Source organism: Nansenia antarctica (genome assembly GCF_963989245.1).
Source record: "Nansenia antarctica genome assembly, chromosome: 3".
In the NCBI taxonomy this organism is placed as follows: Eukaryota; Metazoa; Chordata; class Actinopteri; order Argentiniformes; family Microstomatidae; genus Nansenia; species Nansenia antarctica.
The window spans coordinates 58,016,791-58,038,805 of record NC_137688.1 but is presented as its reverse complement, the minus strand read 5'-3'; the positions used below and the strand labels follow the sequence as shown (position 1 = coordinate 58,038,805).

The following is a 22,015-nucleotide window of genomic DNA, read 5'->3' as shown; positions in this document are numbered from 1 at the left end:
CCTTTCCTTAAAACAATCCTTCTTCTTAAACCACCAAGCTGAATCCATGCTGCGCTGCTCTTTATTGAGTCGAGGGTGGCACTTTGGGGATTGGTCTATACTAGACTGATGGTTAGCCTCTCATTTCCCAGGGAGATGTGGACTGAGGTGGACCGACACAGATGACCACTGAGGCGTGGTACAGTGAGGCTTGCTGTGGAGCTGTGCCCAAGAAATTGCAGTCAATCAGAGCGTAGCCCAGGCCTTGATGAGTCTTGGTCTGTCACATCACTGCCTCATCACTGGAGGTTGACTTGGCCCCCAGTGCTGTCAGGGTCTTGTGAGACAGGCGTGGGCCCTGGGTTCTGTGTTTAAGGAGGAGAGACGGCACTGTTCCAGAAGGACACAGCAATTAACTAGACAACCTTTACCCCCTTCTCTTGTCCTATCACTCTCAATGTACCATTGTTTAATCCAATGAAGGGGATTGAGTGTGTGCACGTGTCTGTGTGTGTGTGTGTGTGTGTGTGTGTGTGTGTGTGTGTGTGTGTGTGTGTGTGTGTGTGTGTGTGTGTGTGTGCGTGGGAGTGGCCGTGGCCGTGGGGGTGTGGGTGGGGGTGTGGATGCGTGTGTGTACACGTACTGTTAAATTCATGCTGAACATTTTTTTATCTGTGTAGAGCACAGAATCATAGAAATGTATTCATCTGATTTCCTGACATTGAGCTCTGCTCTGCATCTCTCAAAGTAAAATACATTGTTTGATTGATTGATTGATTAACTTAAAGCATCAATCTCTTCGCTGTTGCTTTAACTCTGTGTTCTTTATGTTTTGACATGACAACAGCTAATATTTCTGAAACAAAGTTACATAGCTTGTGGTAAAGTACAGTGCCTAACAGATATGTCAACATAGTGTACTAACTGTACTGTATACTGTACACAATTAGAACACAGTGTGTGAAGGCTACGGTCACTCAACCACCGTACTTCAAACAGAGAAATAGTTACATCCTTGATTAATCGCCACAATTACAAGTGGTGGAGAGATTGATGGGTCCTCTGTAGAATTTACTTTAACTGCTGAGCGCTTTAAAGATTCATGAGGGAGGCAGGCAACGGGATCAGAGGGGCAATCCAGATGCCTGGGGCCGTCTCATTGAAGCAGGTGATTAGTATTCCTGCCACATCCAGCCCCGAGAAGGAAGCGTCTGCACCCGCCCATCAGGGCAGCGAGCTCCTATGATGAGCTCCACCACATGCTTGAACTCTGGAATCTGGGCTAAATCTCAGGTCAGCCCCATGGTGGCCCCTGGAGCTGGCCAACCGAGTGAGCAAAATACCTTTGTAGCCCAACCTTGTGCTCTGAAAAGAAGAAAGAATGATTAGGATGCTGTCTTCAGTGGCTTAGAGGTAAAAATGGGATGGTTCAAGAGAGACAGGGAAAGAAAGAAAGGCTGGCTTCTCCAGAACTGCACTTGACGTTGAGGAGTTTTGAATTGTTCCTCTTTTTTTTATGATATAGCCTCACAATCATAGGTAATAGACCCGTTTAATGGAGGTAACAGATCCATTTTGCAGAAGTATTTTTGCATCGAGAAACATTTGCATAAATATAGTCTTTGTTTGATCACTGCAAAAAAACATACACACCTTCAGCTGTTTATAATTGCATTGCCAGGCCATAGCCAACATCACACAGAGCAAAAAAGAAATGTAATAAGTAGTGCAGTTGTGGATTATGCAGTGGTGGACTGAGAGGCTATCTGGGTGTCTCAGGCCTGGCTGATAGCGGGAGTGTTTGATTGCTGTGCTCTTTTGATGCCTCTGTCTTGCCTCTGTCTATCACTCCCTCTTAGTAATAATCAGCCAGTGAGCAGCAGCAGTCAGAGGAGAGCTCCTCCATCACACTGGTTTGTAGGACTCTTGGAAGATGTGGGTGGCTGTGTGTGTGTGTGTGTGTGTGTGTGTGTGTGTGTGTGTGTGTGTGTGTGTGTGTGTGTGTGTGTGTGTGTGTGCGTGCATGCGTGTGTGGATGCGTGCGTTTGTGTCTGTATCAAAAGGAAGTCTGAGCGGAGAGAGGACTGGAGGGGAGGGAGGGGCTTGTAATGCAATTCATTCAGCAAACACAGGCTGAGTTTGTAAATTCGCTCTGGAAATCTGATCAGCACTCATGGAATGCCTCTTGTCCCATCGAATCGCAGCGAATTTACGAAAGCAGCCGACTGTTTCTGTCATCCGAGTGCTGAATGTTGAACAATGTTTCGGGAATAAGAGCAGGATTTGCTCATCTTAACTGCCATACTGCAGTCTTTATAATGGACAATTGTACTATAATTGTTTCCAACTGTCAGGCTCCCTGACTGCAGCACGTATAACACTTTCCTGGTTATACAATAATACTTCCATATTCTACACACATTTAGGGAGACTGGCAGTACAGATGGTCTCTGTTGAAAGTCTAAATATTTCAAATGCAGACAGTAGCTCCTCCAGTCCAGCACGAGTTATCTGTGACAGTGAGTGGCTCTGAGGGGATTTAATCAGCTTCATCTCTCTATCAAGGAGAGTGACCTAGGGGTCACGAGAGAAACTTTTGAGTGACACCATCACCATGTTGGATTAAAGGAAAGGAGACATTCAGACAGGGAATATAGAACTCCCGACTCTTATAATGAGATGCATCGACCGAGAGTGAAATGCTCTCCTTTTTTTCTTTCAGGAAATTAGGTATGGCTATATCTGATACTATTTCAGTCAACATTAAATATAATGATCCCTCCTCGATTTCATATTAACTTGTGTGATTCAACTTGTAGAAAAAAAACAACACCAATATCATACTCGGTAATGTGCACACCTGCATGCATGAATATGAGTAAACATTGCAAAATCACTGCTCATCTTTCATGATTAATGCTAGATCAATTGTTCTCAATGAATTAAGAAAAGTCATTTGGGTACTCATTTTTGGGTACAGTGGGTATAAATGGGTACATGGGGTGCTTAGCTGGCGTAGCGGGTTAAGCGTCGACCATGTAACCGCAGGGTTCCCGGTTCGATTCTGGCTGCGGACATATCCTGCATGTCATCCCTTCTCTCTCTCTCACCCAACCTTCCTGTCTATGTCTCTACTGTATCTGTCAGTAAAAGGTAAAATATGAGTGGGACTGCCCCACTCAGAAAAATAACTTTAAATAAATGGGTACATTTGGGTACTCATCTTTTGTGAAATAGCCTCCAAGCCTGGTCTTAAAACGCTTAGCATGGGGTCAACTGGGGTGATTTTCCTCTTTCCTTTTCAGTAATTTACATTTACATTTACATTTTTGGCATTTAGTACTAGCAGATGCCTTTGTCCAAAGCGACTTACAACAAATACATTTGGATAAGTGAGTGAATCATCTATCCATCAGTCATAGCAGGAAAGAGTAATCTATGCTCAGGCCAGGGGCCATTGGCAGTCATCTTGCTAGAAGAAGGACGTTTTTAAATGTTTTATTATGACACAGGGGAAACAGTACGGGGGTAGTAGATGTCTCAGGAGGGACAGTTTAGGTGTAGGTGTAATTTATTGTGTTAATCCAGTTCATGAAAATCTCTAGTCTTCAGAAGTACTGATGACCGACAGATATTGAGATCTCAGTTAGTTTGCACACTTTCTCTGAGGACATTCTTTTCCAACAAATTTTTCCAGCAACATCGCACTGATCCATGTAGCTACCCACAAGGGTGCCTGCGGCATAAAACGTGGCATGTGGATGAGGCAGGCAAGGGTGCCAGGTTCCCTGACCAACACCCTATTTTGTTTGGCTCTACTACACTTTTTCCACATTAGTCACACTAAAAGTGCTCAACTCAGGGCCAAACCAAAACCTCTTTCAAAATAGAACATTTCTGGCCAAACCTCCAGGGCCCAGTTGTTAAAAACTTTTAATCTGGATCGGAATGATCCGGATTATCTTTTGCTTTCCAGGATCAGATCTATCTGACAATGTCTATGAGACTCAGCAGGTTAATGATGTACAGTCATGTGAAAAACCTGTCTTTTTCAACATAATTTAAACATATGGTCATTTGATCTTCATTTTAACAATATTGAGAGATGGAGGTAATATAACTAAAGAAATAAAACGATTTGTAAAATGTAATAGAAATGCAATTTTCTTGTGAGGACAAGGATAGGATAGGATTTATTAGAATCAAATGCATCGGGTGCAAATGATTAGAACATTGTTAGAGAGGATTTGGAGGAGCCTGTCTTATTTAAACCTCAGTAATTTAGGTTGGTTTGCTCTTGATTGTTGAAGTGAGTGGTATCACCATGGTGTGATCAAAAGAGCTCTCTCAGGCCTTCAGAAAGAAGGTTGTAAATGCATATGAGTCTGGGAAGGGATTTAAAAGAACTGTCCCAACAATCCTAAAATGTCATCACAGGACCTACAGGTAGCTCTTGCCACAGTTGATGTCAAAGTACATGCATACAAGAGACTGCACAAGTTTGATTTTCATGGGAGGTGTGCAAGGAGGGGTTCTCTGGAAAAGTTTGCCAGAGAACACCTACCGTATACAGTATATGACTTCTGGAACAATGTGCTTTGGACAGATGAATCCAAAGTTGAATTATTTTGCCACAGTAACAGAAGATATGTTTGAGCACAAGAACCTCATACCAACTGTGAAGCATGGGGTTGGAAATGTCATGGTTTGGGGCTGGTTTGCTGCAGCAGGGCCAGGCCAGCTCACCATCTCAGACTCCACTATGAATTCTTTATTGTATCAGAGGGTGCTTGAGGAAAATATGAGACCATCTGTCCAAGAATTGAAGCTGAAGCGGAGGTGGACCATGACCCAAAACATTCCAGTAAATCCACCAAGGAATGGCTCAAAAGAAAGAAATGGAGAGTTCTTGAATGTCCAAGTCAAAGCCCAGATCTAAATCTACTGAGATGCTGACGGGTGATTTGAAACGGGCTGTGCATGGAGGAGTGGGAAGAACCTTCTCTCAGTCGATATCAGAGACTGGTAGGCAGTTATAGGAAATGTCTTATTAAGGTTATTTCAGCCAAAAGGGGTAATTCCAGCTATTAGGGCATCGGGTGTCCTAACTTTTTCCTCAGTAGGAATTGGCATCTTTTTTTTGTTGTTAAATAAATGATAACAAAGTTCATTGTTTTTGGTTCAATTACATTACCTTTATCTATAGATATTGTTTGAAAGAAGATCAAATATTGATATGTCCATATTTCTTTAAAAAAAAAAATATATATATATAAACTAGAAATAAAACTAGAAATATTTCATGGGGTGTCCTAATTTTTTTACCCGGCTGTATTTGTAATTTGCGATGAAGGAGGATGCATGTGAAAAAGGTTAATGGTGTGCCCCTCTTTCTTCCTCTGTCCTATCTTCCCTACCTATTCAGCATCCTCCACCCTCCTGTCCGCTCTTTCCTCAGCCTTCGACTCTCTCTGTCCACTGACCTCAAAGCCTGCACTATCCTCTCCATGCACTCTTTTGCTCTCTGAAATCCTACAAGCTTGTAGAATAGAATTCAGGCCAGCTGAGAGGAAATGGAGAAAAACCGGCCTCCCTGATTACCTAAACCCTTGTCTCTCTCTCCTCCACAACTACACCTCCTCTGCATCAGCTGCTAAAGCATCCTACTACCATTCCAAAACACAATGCTCTGCCTCTAACCCTAGGAAATTGTTCTCCACATTTTCCACACTCCTCCACCCACCTTCTCCCGCTCCTCCCTCCTCCCTGTCTGCGGATGACTTACTCACCTACTTTGAAAAAAAAGCTCCCCCCCTGACCCTCTGCACTACACTCGGTCTCTGGCTATCATCTCTTTCCCACCCTCTCCCTTGATGATTTTCTAAAACTGATCACATCTAAGCGGGCCCTCTCGATCCCGTCCCCTATCCTCTTCTCCAATCCATTCCATCCTTCCTTTCTTTACCACTGTAATCAACTCCTCCCTATCCACAGGATCTGTCACGGCTGCCTTTAAGACAGCCAGTCATGCCTCTTCTCAAGAAACCAACCCTTGACCCGTCTTCTGCCCAAACTACAGGCCAGTATCCCTTCTCTCCTTCTTATCTAAAACCCTTGAACCCTTGATTTTGTATCTAACCAGCTGTCTCACTCCTCTCATCTCCTTCAGAACAACCTCTTTGACTCCCACCCATCCAGCATTAAGGCTGAGAACTACTTCGACACAGTAAACCACCCAATCCTTCTCTCTTCTACTGGCTCCCCACTGGTGGAACGAGCTTCCCACTGCTGTCAGGACTACAGAATCACTCCTCATCTTCCACCGTAGACTGAAGACCCATCTCTTCAGGCTACACCTTAACTGTCCGTCAGCAGGGCCGTTTGGGAGATATGCGAGGCCCTGTGCGAAGTCAGATTTGCGAGGCCTTTTATAATGATGTAGGCTACTATTATAACCGCGCGACACGCACGCACTGTGCTGATAGGCAATAGAATATCTACTTATTTAGATAGTTTACAACCATGTTTGTTTCATTTCAAACCTTTTATACTCGTAAAGGATTAGGATTTAGGATAAAGCAGTCATCATACCCAACATTAAATACGCACAAGCCATTATTGACATGAATAGAGATGTTACTCACCACCATGTAGGCCTATCCTTTATGTTGAAAAGCTTACAGCAAAAGCAAAAAGACATGTCCCGTTTTTGAGAGTACACAAGCCACTTTCTTTCTATTTTTTCCCCATTTGGTAGTTTTCGGAGAAATAAAGTTTCACTAAAGTTTCTGTTCTCATTATTTTTAAGATAACTAAATCCAGGTTTCATCTTTGGGGGACCTCTTCTAATGATCACTTCTGTAACTGTAGAGTCCATATGTACCGGCCAATTTACCAGGATCATCATACATGACATATCTGACACCGTAGGCTCGTCTTGCATTCCATCACTCTCAGCCCTGCTGCTGCTGCTCTGAGTAGCTCCATCTTCCGCCTCCGTATCCTCTACTTCGCCACTCCTGACCATCATCACCTGGGGCTGGGCAGCCCCACTGCTGCCGGTGTAGCTGTTGTCCTCCTCCACCTCCGAGACATCATCTTTGCCTCTCAGGGGGGGCTGTGCCGTGCTACTACTAGCATTGCTAGTGCTAGCAGTAACGTTAGCTTCTTCGGTGCTAACGGGAGCCTCACTTGTTTTTAGAAATGTTTCGAACGAACCTCTAAGCGAGGCCCTGAAGCCTTCCTTTCTTTTATTTTTATTTATTTTTTCAGCACCCGATTAACATTTTCTTCCTTGGTCTTGTTCCCTCTGCATTTTGTCCGTTGCACTAAGCAGTCACTATGCACAACAAGTGTCAACGCGCGCCCAAAATTCACGTTTCACGTAAGGTGTCATAGGGGGAAATTACTTTTTTCTGTTGCTAAGAATCTCCCTGTCCTACAGGTATGCTAGATTTTAGATATATGATTGACAATGATTATCACATGTGTGAACATTTAGAAATGTATTAAAGGCAAAAATAATAATATGGTCCCTTGCCTGGCACTTTGGAGGGCCTCGCCAGCCAGGGTACCAAAAAAAATATATAAATGTGTTACTTTTTTATTTTTTACCCTGCCTCACGCGAGGCCCTCCAAAGCGCGACGCCCTGTGCCACCGCCCCAGCTAGCCCCCCCTTAAAGCGGCCCTGTCCGTCAGACATCTACTTACCCTCTACCCCCCTGTACAGTTTCTCCAGTGTCATAAAAGAAAAAGAAAAATCTTCCTTCTTCTAGCACGACGACTGCCAATGGCCCCAGGCCTGAACATAGATTACTTTTTCCTGCTATGACTAGTAGATAGATGATTCACTTACTTAGTCAAATATATTTTATTGTATGTCGCTTTGGATAAAGGCATCTGCTAAATGGCAAAAATGTAAATGCTTTGCTTTGCCAGGTTCAAGCCCACACAGCCAGTTTGTAAGCAGCTGTCATGAAATGCTCTCTATTTCTCTTGAAAAGCTGTGAGATGTACTGTACATCGACATTTCTCATCACATTTTTTGTTTTTCATATAACAGCCCAGGGCCGGTCCTAGGCATAGGCGAACTAGGCGGTCGCCTAGGGCGCCAAATGCCCCCAAAAAGAAAAACAAATATATATATTATTTTTTTTTACATTTAAATAGTTTTGGCTCTATGAATTTCATGTCTCTATGAAAATATGTCTCAGCCTACTGTCTATTTTTGTCTTGAAACCATTGTTGTCCATATTTTTACTGTTGAATGTGTGGGTGGTGATGAGGCAGTACTGGTGGCTTAATGTGGTGGCGGCCCTAAAATGGGGGGGGCATCAAATCATACTTCGCCTAGGGCACCTAAATGCCTAGGACCGGCCCTGTAACAGCCTTAGCTTTAGGTTTCATTTCAAACATTCAATCTAATGATATTCTCTTTTACTTGAACTGTCATATTTATGCTTTGAGAGATGTTGATCACAGACCAGAAATGAATATCGCAGTACACATTGAAATTCTCTGACATGCAGTGTACTTTCACTCTGCATTTAATAACTCCATTAATTAATATCTACTGCCACCTTGTGCGTCAAAGATGTTCCTACAGCATGTCTTAATAACCAAAGGTTTTCACCCAGATTTGTATATTAACAATCAATCAAGTACGTACCAAATAAATGTAGCATATTGTAGGCTAAATGTACATAGGAAGAATAAGGGGTAGAAACAGTCCACAACTGGTTCACCTCATACCTCACTGGCAGAACTGAGCACGTCACCCTGGGAAAGGCGAAATCCCACACCCACAACGTCACCTGCGGTGTCCCCCAAGACTCGGTGCTGGGCCCCACCCTGTTCACACTATACATGCTCCCCCTTGGCTGTGTCATCCGCAGGCATGGAATGTCATTCCATTGCTATGCGGATGACACACAGCTCTACCTCAGAGTCAACCCCACCTCCTCTGCACCCCTGCCACTATCCACACTAACCACCTGCCTGGAGGAGATAGAGGCGTGGATGAAGCTCAACTTCCTACAACTCAACAGCTCCAAGACTGAAGCCATCCTAGTCGGCACACCACACCAGGTCCGGTCATCCACCATCACCAGCATCACCTTCTCTGGCCAGAACATTCCCCTCTCCTCATCTGTTACTAACCTGGGCGTAAAAATGGACCCTCACCTCACCTACGAGACCCACATCAAACATATATCCAAAACAGCTTTTTTTCACCTTAGGAACATCGCCAAACTCCGTCCTGCACTCACTCTGGCAGATGCAGAGAAGCTCATCCACGCCTTTGTCTCCTCCAGACTGGACTATTGTAATGCACTCCTCATCGGGATTCCTAGCAGCTGCCTCCAGAAACTTCAATACATCCAGAACAGCGCTGCTAGGATCCTGATGAGGGTGCGCAAATATGATCACATCACCCCCATCCTCAAATCACTTCACTGGCTTCCCGTCTCCCTCAGAATTGAATTCAAGGTCTCCCTCCTCACCCACCAGTGCATCCATGGAACTGCCCCCCCCTACCTCAAGGAACTCCTCCATACCCCTCAGACCTCCTCACGCACCCTCCGTTCTACTGCCACCAACCTCCTCAAGACCCCCAGGACCAAGCTCCGCACCATGGGAGATCGGGCCTTCTGCTCAGCTGCTCCCAGGCTGTGGAATGCTCTCCCTGACCACCTAAGGGCACCACAGTCTGTGGATGCTTTTAAACGAGGCCTTAAAACCCACCTTTTTAATAGAGCCTTTTTTTTGCCTTTTAATTGAAAATGTTTTTTTTTTTTGCTTTATCTTCCTGTGTTTAATTGTAGCACTCTGAGATGTCATATGTTAAGTGCTTTTATAAATAAAATGTATTATTATTATTATTATTATTATTAAACATAGTAGCCTTCCTTAGAGGTTTATGGGAATTCAGTGAGCTTCGTGGTGGTGGATTGGGAAACCTGTAGTAATTCCCTGCACACACAAAGTTGTTATGGAAACAGTGAAAAGCATTGGCATGTTCATTTGATTCAAGGGCGTAGGTTTGCATATGGATGGTAGGGACATGTTCCTACTGAGCGAACTCATTCACATTATCTTTGGAGCAAAGTTATTATTAGATCATTCCGATGTTGTATTCCTACCAGTTGAGACCAAACCTATGCCCTTGATTTGATTAGATGATCAAGTTGAATTGTTCAGTATTTCGTAACCACAAATATGTTTGGGCCATGTTTGGGCCAAAAGCAAAATATCTCAAGCAATATCCATTGTAACAAACTCACTCATATATCTAAAAAATATAATTTGTGCCCTATGTGTTTTTTGCGCCCGAAATGTTCACACACCTCTGCTGTTTTGTGTCCTCCCAGACGCCTGTGCACCAAAAAATGTTTGTGTGCAATAATTGTAAACAATTTGCCATGTGTTGTGACACACATCATTATTTAAGGAGTGTAATTATAGCCTCCTCCCTTTGCAGAGTCAGTGTTTTTCTTTATTTTTTTTACTTAGAGGCAGGCTTAGTGACAGGAAAGCTGAACAGTGAATGTTTCTCTCTAATTACTTTATATTGTATGTCTCTCTAATAACTTATTTATGATATACTGTATACATAATAATATATTGGGGGAGGGGCAGCGTTTAATCTTCTTGTATTGTATTCAATGTTATAATAACAGGAACTGCCTACACAGAGGTTGTGTGAGAGGTGGAGAGGACCGGTTATAGAAATCCCTCTCAGTATGAGGGGTCTGTAATCCAAGGGGCTTTGTGGGTCTGAGTAAACTATTTAGATAGAGAGATGGTTCTTCACATGTGTAACCGACCTGATGCGGCACATCACCCTATGTGGAATTATTAGACACTAATGTGATTACTATTGAATACACACTGGTACATGACATGAGTAAGCTAACAGACAGACAGACAGTGTGTGTGTGTGTGTGTGTGTGTGTGTGTGTGTGTGTGTGTGTGTGTGTGTGTGTGTGTGTGTGTGTGTGTGTGTGTGTGTGTGTGTGTGTGTGTGTGTGTGTCGATGTGCGTCCCAGAATTGCGGAGTGTGGTCTCATGTATACTCCTACTCCAAACAACCTAAATATATTGAATCAAGTCAACCAAGAGGGAACCTCTGGCAATGTAAACTCCACGCAAGGATTTGAAGAGGAACACCTCTTTTAGTGTCGACGCCTTATTTTTCAGTTTATTTCGTGAATGTCAGTAGACAGTAAAGTGCGCTGTCAATCGAGGAGATGGAAGTAGAACACCCGGTAAAGTCCGTTTTATTCTGTCTCTGCATTAGCGTCTGTAGTCATTTTTCTGCGGCGACTTGGGAACTTACTCTACTTCACACCAACGATGTCCATGCAAGAGTCGAAGAGACAAGCAGTGACTCGGGCAAATGCACCAAGGGGTCGTGTTTTGCCGGAGTGGCGAGGAGATATTCAAAAATAAAGGAGATCCGAAGCCGAGATAAAAATGTGATGCTATTGGACGCAGGCGACCAATTTCAGGGAACTGTTTGGTTTAATGTATATAAGGGTGCCGAAGCTGCTCATTTTATGAATAAACTGGGATATCATGCGATGGTAAGTAGTTTACATATTCCAGTTGCACAGTTAAGAAGCTGTAAGAGTAGCAAGGAATGGCATACTTCTTATAAGAATTGAGAGACTAGACCTTTTTTAGGCTAGAATAATACGTTTATGTAGGATATGATACCCTAGTAGTTCTACTCTACAGAGTTCTATTCTACAGAGAAAATGTCACTTTTAGCAAACATAACTAGAATGAAATCACTATTATGATCTCCATTCAATATTCACTGAGAGTAGCTATAGTACAGTAGGCTACAGTATGTATTGATTTGAGAGTTCATGACCTTTCCTTTTTTTTTGTGATCAAGATTTTTTATTGCTTTTAACAACACATAACAATGACAATACAGAACAAGAAAGGGAGGGAGGGAGAAAAGAAGACAAGTCACAGCCAAATAGTAGAAATACAACACAATCCGGACTGGGGTAAATGGAAAATCAAATCACAGAGCAGTCAGGTTGGTCAAGTTCAACGAATAAGCCTTCCACGCATCAACTGTACTGGGCCTTGCTTTGTTCAATCTGGCCGTTGTGCACTCAAGATTCACAATCCTCTGTAAAGAGTAAAACCAAAAAGTGTTCATACTGAAATCAGGTGTATCCAATGTTGAAGAATAGTCTTTTTTGCAGAGGTGAAGAGTTCATGACCTTTCCTAATATTAATCTAAATAGAGTTCCAACTTATAGAAAAATGAATTGAGTGATTCACCTCAACATAATAGGTTATTGATTTCCTCCTACCATTATATTTGCTTTGGATATACTGTGACCAGCGTAAGTAATGGGACAGTGAGGCTATTTCTTTTGTCTGTATACCCCACGTTTGGACAACATTTACTATGAGGTTAAAGTAGAGATTCTCAACTTTTATTTGAGGGTATTTGTGTAGATATTGGTTTCACCATTTAGAAATGACAACACTTTGTATACGTACCCCCTATTACAGGCCACCATAAGTCATGGGACCCTGAAAAACTCCCTAGTTGCTATGGCAGTGTGTTTTGGGTCATTGTCTAACTGTATGATGAAGTACCATCCGATGAATTTGGAGGCATTAGCTTGAGCTCGAACAGACACGTTTCTGTACACTACAGAATACATTCTGCTGCTTCTGTCAGCAGTTACATCAACAATTAAGACAAATTAGCTAGTTCTAGTGGCAGCTATTGGCACATGCCCAAACCATACATTTTCGGCACTCATGTTAGTAGAACTTGGTAATATGATGAATTTGCATGTTTTTTGTTTTTTTTTACGAGTTAAGGTTTCCAGATTAATCGCAAGCATTAATGCGTTAACATTGACAGCCCTAATTCTTTTTTTAATATATATATATTTAGCAGATGCTTTTATCCAAAGCGACTTACATTTGTCTAAAGTAAGTGAATCATCTATATATCAGTCCTAAGCCATAAGCAAAAATCTATGCTAGGACCAGGCAGTCATAATGCTAGAAAAAGGAAAGATTATTATTATTATTATTATTATTATTATTATTATTATTATTAACAGTAGAGGAACTGTTCAGAGGGGTAGTGGGGATGAAGACGTCTTTAGGAGGGACAATTGTCCCATTACTTTTGGCGCCCTGAAATATGGGGGACTATGTATAAAGGTGTTCTAAATAGTGAAACCAATATGTACAAATACCCTCAAATAAAAGCTGAGAATCTCAACTTTGATCTCATAGTAATTGATTGATTTTAAATCCACATTTTTGGAGTAAAGAACCAAAAGAAGAAATAATGCTTCACTGTTCCATTATTTACGCAAGGCACTGTATACAATGCATTCGGAAAGTATTAAGACCCCTTCACGTTTTCCACATTTTGTTGTGTTATAGACTCAATTTAAAATGGATTAAATTAAATCATTTGCCATAGATCCACACACAATACCCCAGAATGACAAAGTGATTTAAAAAAAAAAAAATGCAATGACACTCTTAAAATGAGCTAAAATGCAAAAATGTTATCAACAAATCACTCAATAAGTTGAATTGAGTCCATCTTAATGCAAGGATAATAGTTCATGTAATTTTGGAACCAATATCTTTGTTTTTATAGGGTCTCTGATTTGCATAGGAATCAATTACATACTGTGTAGATTAGGATGTCACTACCAACTCAACAAATTTCATAATTTTCTCTTGATCCTGACAAACTGCACTGTATGCTTTTGAATCATTATGTCTGTTGGTGTGTTGTCAGATATGTTCCTTAGATACAAAAAAAGATATATTAGGGGACCGGGTATTCCATGATGTATTCCTCTCTGATGAAGGGACAGGAAACATGCAAGGTGTTGATGAGGTAGTGGGCAATATTAGTCCAGACAAATAGCTTCAATTCCCTGTATGACACTGGCCGGAGGTAATTGCAGGCATATTCATGTTATTGTCAGGGAGTATAGACCACACCAGGGACACTCATTTCTCCTGTTTACATCTGACTAGAGATGGTGGTTGATGTTTTCCTTCATAGGCTCTGGGGAATCATGAGTTTGACAACGGAGTGGAAGGACTTATTAAGCCGTTTCTACAGCAGGTGAATTGCACAGTTCTCAGTGCAAACATCAAGCCAGATGACACACTGGCGCCACAAATAAGGGGACATTATTTTCCATATCATATATTTCAAATAAATGCTGAAAAGGTGGCCGTGGTGGGGTACACATCAATGGAAACTCCTGCCTTGTCACAGCCAGGTAAAGTTATTTTAGTACTGATGGCAAGTCTGTCAGGTGATTTATTTATTTTGCATTATGTCTCTCCAGGTCGCTATAAAAAAAAGACTTCATTAGTACTTGGAGCAATATCCAAATGTTGTTACTTAAAATGCTTTTACTTGCAGTTTAGCATGACATGATTTTCTTTCTTCAATCTGCTGCAGGACCACATTTACAGTTTGAAGATGAGGTTAGTGCCCTGCAACGCGAAGTTGATAAAGTACTCACACTGGGTGTCAATAAGATCATTGCCCTCGGTCACTCTGGCTACACTGTGGACAAAGAAATAGCCAGGAGGGTGAGGGGTGTGGATGTGGTCATCGGAGGACACACCAACACGTTCCTGTACTCGGGTATGTGGCATGAATGAGAGTGTACCATCTGTTTTTCTAGAGCACATGACAATACCTTCAAACAGCCTCTCCTAAAGATGTACCAATACAGCCCATATCTGGTCATCTAGAATGCTGTTAGGGAAAGAACCCTGGTGCCTGTGTGTGTTTTTGTTCTGGAACTCAGCAAATGTAATAATTTTCTCTTGATCCTGACAAACTCCTCAGTCCCTGCCAGTGACAAATATGCCCATATCTTGATGCTGCTACCACTATTCTTCACACAAGAGATGGTGCAGAAACTGCATTGCATGTGCTCTATTCTTTTTGGCCACTTGGTTATCGACCAATTTTGTAGAGTGACTGAGATGGTGTTGTCCCATCGACTGTGCTTTTTCCTCTCCACCATTCAACTTTGTAGATTTTTGTAAGTCTCCCCAGGCCTGAGCAGTTTTGTTCCTCTCCATTTGCTCAATTTATAATGACAACCTGATCCACACAGTGTGTAATTGATTCTTAAGCAAATCAGAGACCCTATGAAAACTAAGATATTGATTCCAAAATTACATTAACTATTATCCTTGCATTAAGATGGACTCAATTGAACTTATTGAGTGATTGCTGATGACATTTTAGGGTTTTTTTGCACTTGAGGTATTTCTGTGTTTCAATTTGAATACATTTGCTAAAACTTCTAAAAACGTTGTCATTATGAGGTATTGTGTGTGGATTGATGATTGATTTATTTAATACATTTTAAATTGAGTCTATAACACAACAGAATGTGGAAGAAGTGAAGGGGTTTGTTGACTTTCTATAGCCACTGCATGTGTGTGCATCAGAGCTAAGTGTAAGCTGCCTATACAAACAGACAGGAGTTTTCAAAACATTAGTATGACCAGACCACTGGGCAGTAATTTAATTGCGATAATACTAAGGTCTGCAGGACATGTTTGGTTTGATGTGGTTTTAAAGAAGAAGAGCATCTCTTGACTACAGATATATTTCTTCCCATATTTTGCACCAGTGAGTCTGTTATGTCTTGACCATGTTAGTTTACAATCCAAAGTTACACCAAGAAGCTTTACACCAAGTTCCTGTACAGCATTGTTCATTGCCAAATTCAGCTGTGGTTTATTGCTTAACGAGTGTTTTAATTTTGCTTTCAGTTTCCAGTTAAATACTATCTGCAGCTCTTTGTTGAGGGCTGAGGTAATTTCCTTAATTGTTGGTACAGACAAGTCAAGTATTGTTTCAGTTGCAGACATAGACACACAGGAGCGTGACTGTCTTATCTGGCTGATTCGCACCAATGTCCTGGTTGGTTCAAACTGCCACTTGGCTTGGTGTTATAGTATAGTAAGTCATAGAGTAAGTCAGGAGAGGAGTAAACAGCATTACTCAATAATAATCTCTATATTCACCCACAAAACACACAGGTAACAGGTAGGTTGAGTGGGTATATACAGTATATGCATCGTAGGTAATTGGTTGTGGTGAGTTGAGGTGGTGTGTTATGAACATCAGTTATATAACTACATTTATAATGGGACTGACTATAGAGATTTCCATTGTTTACACTCTCTCTTCATAGGAAAACCCCCCTCCTCCGAGGTTCCAGTGGGTCCCTACCCTTTTGTGGTGAAATCCGAGGACGGGCGGGACGTCCCTGTTGTGCAGGCCTATGCCTTTGGGAAATATTTGGGTTACCTCAAGGTGACCTTTGATGAGGCTGGCAATGTGCTCAAATCCACAGGCAACCCCATACTACTGGACAGCACAGTACCAGAGGGTGAGTAGGCCGTCAGCAGATGGTCTTCTAACTAACGTGATAATGCTGCAATAACCGTAGCTGATAGTTTCCTTATACATTGTAATTATATCACTTATGAAGTAAGTCATGATAAATGTGTTTGTTATGTTATCTAGTCTCTTTGCCAGAAGTTGTGGTGTTGATAATATTATAAAAAGCACCTCTGTCCTTGTCCTTATTTAATATAATTTCAAGACTGTATGGGAACACTATTGATATTGTAAGAAATAAGATTCCAAAGACGTTTAGACAAGTAACAAGTACACAGAGTAGAGCGAATAATGAAAGGCAGTTCAAAATACTGTACATGTTTGAGAGACACAGAGAGAGAGACAAAGATGTGGTGACCTGAAAGTGGGGGTTGTTATAAATAGCCTTCCTGCCACCATCCTAGTAGCAGATGTGCAGATGTGCATGAGCAGTGTTAGAGGTTTTGCTGAGGCCCCTGGCCCATTGTTCCTATGGTGACTCATGGTTGATCACCATTGATCAAATGTCCTTACAATATCATATGTGCCATGTTGAGTTTCGTCTTCAGGCTTATATCATGTTTACTAGGGATAAGAGCTTATTTACTAAACATTCTGTTCTGCCTCATCTTCGAGATGTTTGATTGTGAGTAGTTTGCAAAGCCAGTCGAGGTTCTTACCATAAAGACTGGATATGATTATTCCCTCTCGTTAGATCCCAGTATTCTCTCTGACGTAGACGAGTGGAAAAAGAACCTTGGCAACTACTCCTTCCAGTATGTGGGGAAAACCTTGGTCTACCTCAATGGAACCTCTGAAGAGTGTAGGTTCCGTGAGTGCAACTTGGGAAATCTCATCTGTGATGCTATGGTGAGTCCTGTACTGTAAGTCCTTCTCAGGAAACATGGCTGGTACCTTTTAAAAAAAAAAAACGTTTTTCTCTTGTCTATATTGATTCAATCTTCTCTCTTTTTGCACTGTAGGTACACCAAAACATCAAATATGCAGATGAGGTCCAGTGGAACCATGTCAGCTGCTGCCTCCTCAATGGTGGAGCGATAAGGTCACCCATAGATGAACGTAGTCGAAACGGTGGGTTTCTGTTTTAGAGAGAGAGCAAGAGAGAGAGAAGAGAGAGAGAAGAGAGAGAGAGAGCAAGAGAGAAGAGAGAAGAGAGAGAGAGAGAGAGTGAATAATCACTGAAATGTGAATCTCTTTCTAGGTTCCATCATGATGGAGGATGTTATCGCTGTAATGCCCTTTGGTGGCACCTTTGACATGGTGCAGGTGAAAGGATCTACTCTGAAGAAGGCTTTTGAGCACTCAGTGAGGAGATATGGTGGAAGCACTGGGGAATTCCTTCAAGTATCAGGTAGACTTTTCGATGTCTTTATCAGTTTTACATTGCCACAGATGTGTTTCTCAACCCTCTCCTCGGGGCGCCCCAGCCGCTCCACATATTTGATCTGTTCCACCACCAGCACACCTGATTCAACTAATCAAGTCCAAAGCAATTATGATTTGGACTTGATTAGTTGAATCAGGTGTGCTGGTGGTGGAACAGATCAAATATGTGGAGCGGCTGGGGCGCCCCGAGGAGAGATGCCATGACTCTGGAGCATGTGCACTTCTATAGACATGTTTTTTTCAAACAACATCATGGAAAGAGGTCTTTTGTCTACAAGTATGCACTTTTACATTTTTCACTAGGATTCCATGTAGAGTATGATATGTTGAAGTCCTCAGGGGAGCGTGTGAAGAGTATCAGTGTCCTCTGTACTGACTGCCGGGTGCCTCACTATGAGCCTCTGGACCTCCACAAGGTGTACAAGGTGGCCCTGCCCTCCTACCTGGTGGGTGGTGGAGACGGATTCTCCATGATCAAAGAGGAAAAGCTGAAACATGACAGTGGTGAGCTCCTCTCCTGCACAGAAATATACTGATCTATAAGTAGGCTAGTTTACCGACTCTTTCTTTTTATTTTACTACTCAATCTTTTCAGTTTGTGAAAAGCGTCTTTGAGTGTCTAGAAAAGTGCTATATAAGTCTAATTAATTATTATTATTATTATTATTATTATTATTATTCAGTGGAGGCCTGTGATAACAATGGTTAGACCAAAAGTCAAAGTCATGAGTCACAGTACATGTGAAAGTGCTTTAACAGAGGAGGTGTCTGTTTCTCTTTTAGGTGATCTGGACATTGCCGTATTGGCCAACTACATCTCTGAAAGGAAGAAGGTGCATCCATCTGTAGAGGGACGCATCAAGATCTCCAACTCCACCTCAGGAAGACCTGGACACATGACTGTATTGGTTCTACTGGGGCTGGTCTGGGCCCTGTCTGTGAGCTTATGAGAGCTTGATCCCTGTATGGTAAAAACATAATTGCTGGATGTTCTCACCAACTCTGCATCCTATCAAAACTTCAGGGAACAAACAGCGATTTATATTATTATGATAATAGACGCAATCCAGAGAAATCTAGTTAAGCTGGGATAAATGTTTCAATAATAATAATTTAAAAACTTGATTTATATAGTGCAAAAGAACAGATTATAAATGAAAAACAACTAATACAGTGCAAAAGAAAGAATAAAGTAGCAGATTAAAAACAGCAATAAATGATTATGAGCATAATAAAAACACATTATCTGGTCAAAACTAACATCAGGTGGTCCACTACCACCTTTAACAGTTGTTGGTTTACAGTCAGATGACTTACTACTAGCCATGTCATGTAGTTTTAATCAAACATACACGCTATCAAATATGTTCAAATATTCAGGACGATACGGGCCCATGTAATTAACCTTCCGTTAATTAAAATATGGCTAGTTTTGGTTTCATTGAATCCAATGCTTAACATTTTCATATTCTATTCTATGGCTAGAACATTGCAGCTAATAATGACCAGAGCCTGTTTTAGTTTGTGAACATATTAGATACACATCAGTCCTACCCTGATAGGTATTGAGATACCACAAAGTTCAATAAATGAGTTGGCGATCAAACTTTTGTAAACATGAGACAAATCAGGACATCCTTAGGGCTAAGTTGTTGCTCATAACAAAGTAACAAATCTTTGATTCCACTCTCCCCATGCCTTTCAGATAGGATTTTACTCAATATGTTTGCTTGTTCTGCTAATACCCAGTTATTGTGTAGAAGGGAAGAGATTTTATTCTATTGTGATTTGTAAAGGGATAGTTTGTCATTTTGGCAATTCATGTGTTTTACTTACCCAGAGTCAGATTATTTAATACCATGTTATATCTCTGCATGCACTTTGATGGTAGTAATCTAGCTGTTGCTAAATGCAATTAATGGAAGAGTAAAGGAACTACTAGTTACTTCTCACTTCTTACTACTCCAATCACCCAGATGCTGTGTTGCTTACATTTTCTACTGTTATGTAAAATGGACTGTTCATGTTTGTTCACTCCTTTTTTAGAAATATCTACTTATGAATATAATTGAGCAATGTTTTCTGAGTCACTCAACTGTAGCAATTCAGCCGTAACAATCTTTCAAGAACAGTCTTCATACAAAAAAGTTTTCGTTTTGTTTTTGCTCTCACCATTAACAACTGTGACAGGAACACAGGGTCAACTTTTTTGAGGACGAAGGCCAGCCGGACCACTCTGTCCCCAAATCTCCCACACAACGCATGCTTTATCCTCAGGGAGCAGCGATTATACCATGTTGACAATACACCATTATACCATTATACATACAGGCCTATGTCTTTGGGAAATATTTGGGCAAAATAAAATTGCATTTACAGGCAACCATGTACTGCTGCATAGCATCAGAGTACCAGAGGTTGAGTAACATGAGTGTAAACAGGTGTTTGAACTAACCTTATCATGCTGCTACTGTATCTACTGTAGCAGATATAGTGCTTCAGTCAGCAGTGAATGTTGTTATTGAGTTTGACTTCTTTTGTTTGCTATTCTATCTAGTCTGTCTGCCAGAGCTTTTATAATAACATGTCTTTCCTCATGTCTTTATAATTTCAAATGTGCAGGTGAAAAGATCCACTCTGGGGAAGGTTTTTGATATACAGGAGATATGGCGAGAGCACAGGAGAGTTCCTTCAAGTGTCAGGTATCAGACTGGGACTTTACAATTGTTATTTTGCTACAGAGGGTTGTTATGTTACATTAGCAATAATCATTGTTAGACCAAAAAAGCACATATTTTGAACAATAAAATATATATAGTGTCTATAACAAATAGATAACAAACCAGCTAAAAATAATAATTCTTGCATTTTCACAAGCTTTATTATAGAAAATAGTCCATCAGTTTATGGGAGAGATTTAATAATAAATAGACTTTCTAAATATTAGGAAGGTCTGTTGGCCTACCAGAGGGGTAGTGTTGCCACGGTGCAATAAATGAGACAGGCTAAAACCTTTACGAACATTGAGGCATTTCAAAACATCTTGGTTTCTTTTACAAGCAATGTATTGTATGTGAGTTGTATAAGTTACGGTACTCACTTATAACAGAGCCTCAAAAAGAGAGAACTGCTGGCTCTCATACAAAAGAAACAAAATGTAAATCGGCCACCTGACATCCATGTCACCCTTGATATGGTTGTTTGCTGCTTATGGCCAGCTGTGATTTCCGTCTTTCCATCGTTGCATTTCTACCCTGATAATGTTTCAGTACATTATAAAAGAGATACTTTCCATTCAGTGTTGTGACCATTTGTGGAGACTAATCGCTGCTCCCTGAGAATAAAGCCTGTTTTGTGTTTGGGGACAGAGTGGCCTTGTCTTCAGAAAATCCCTGGAAGGTCTGTTGAATGGTGAGAGCTGGAATGGCCCTCGTCACACATCCCTCATGCATTTGAAGCCACCGTCTGCATATTGATCTTTTCCGGAAGGTACAGTCATCCAAAGAATTGTTTGTTTTCTATATAATTAAAAGGTTTTTATAATAGAATGAACTAAAGAAAAAAATTATGCATACATGAATTAAATGCCATTGCTACAAATGTCTATATCCTCTATACTAGCTAACCAAACATGCACACACCTGCAGGTGACACATTTGACAGTGCTGGAAACCAATGTTCAATTGGCCGATTTAAATTATGAATGTATTATTATAGTATGTATGTTACGGTACATGTGGGAAAACTAGGGTTAGGGTTAGGTGCTACGTCGACTTGGTACATGCTGGCATGTCTAACCCTAACCCTAACCGTAGCACCCTAGCACCTAACCCTAGTTTTTATTTTATTTTATTTTTTTATGTACCGTAACATGTATATTTGATAGTTTTCAAAGTTATTGCAAGTTTTCCAAAAAATATGTTTAACCTATGCGAGATGCCTCCAACCAAATGTCTGACCCTAGTTTTTTCTCTCAATTATACAACTTGTCCCAAAATACATAACTGTGATAGATGAATAACACTTCTTTTTTTGTGACAGCTTAATCTGTTTTATCTCTAGAACATAATCTCTGTGTCATCAAACTGACAGGTATGCAGCAAGGCCTTTCTGTGTCCAATACAAAACAAGCCAAAAATATATATAAAATCAAACAATCCTATAAAATCAATAAATATATCTTTATTAGTGCA

The 22,015-nt window shown here is 41.1% G+C and overlaps 1 protein-coding gene across 1 annotated transcript; it reads left to right on the top strand.

Moving 5' to 3' along the window:
* Window positions 1-8,998: 8,998 nt before the first annotated feature.
* On the top strand, window positions 8,999-18,772 carry nt5e (5'-nucleotidase, ecto (CD73); the record flags this gene model as incomplete). The annotated part of the gene is made up of 11 exons (XM_080527389.1): window positions 8,999-9,283; window positions 10,351-10,370; window positions 11,289-11,565; window positions 14,058-14,280; window positions 14,466-14,654; window positions 16,228-16,425; window positions 17,131-17,285; window positions 17,399-17,507; window positions 17,638-17,787; window positions 18,126-18,326; window positions 18,606-18,772. 11 exons carry the CDS (start codon window positions 8,999-9,001, stop codon window positions 18,770-18,772), a joined length of 1,974 nt encoding a protein of 657 aa, XP_080383515.1.
* Window positions 18,773-22,015: the final 3,243 nt, after the last annotated feature.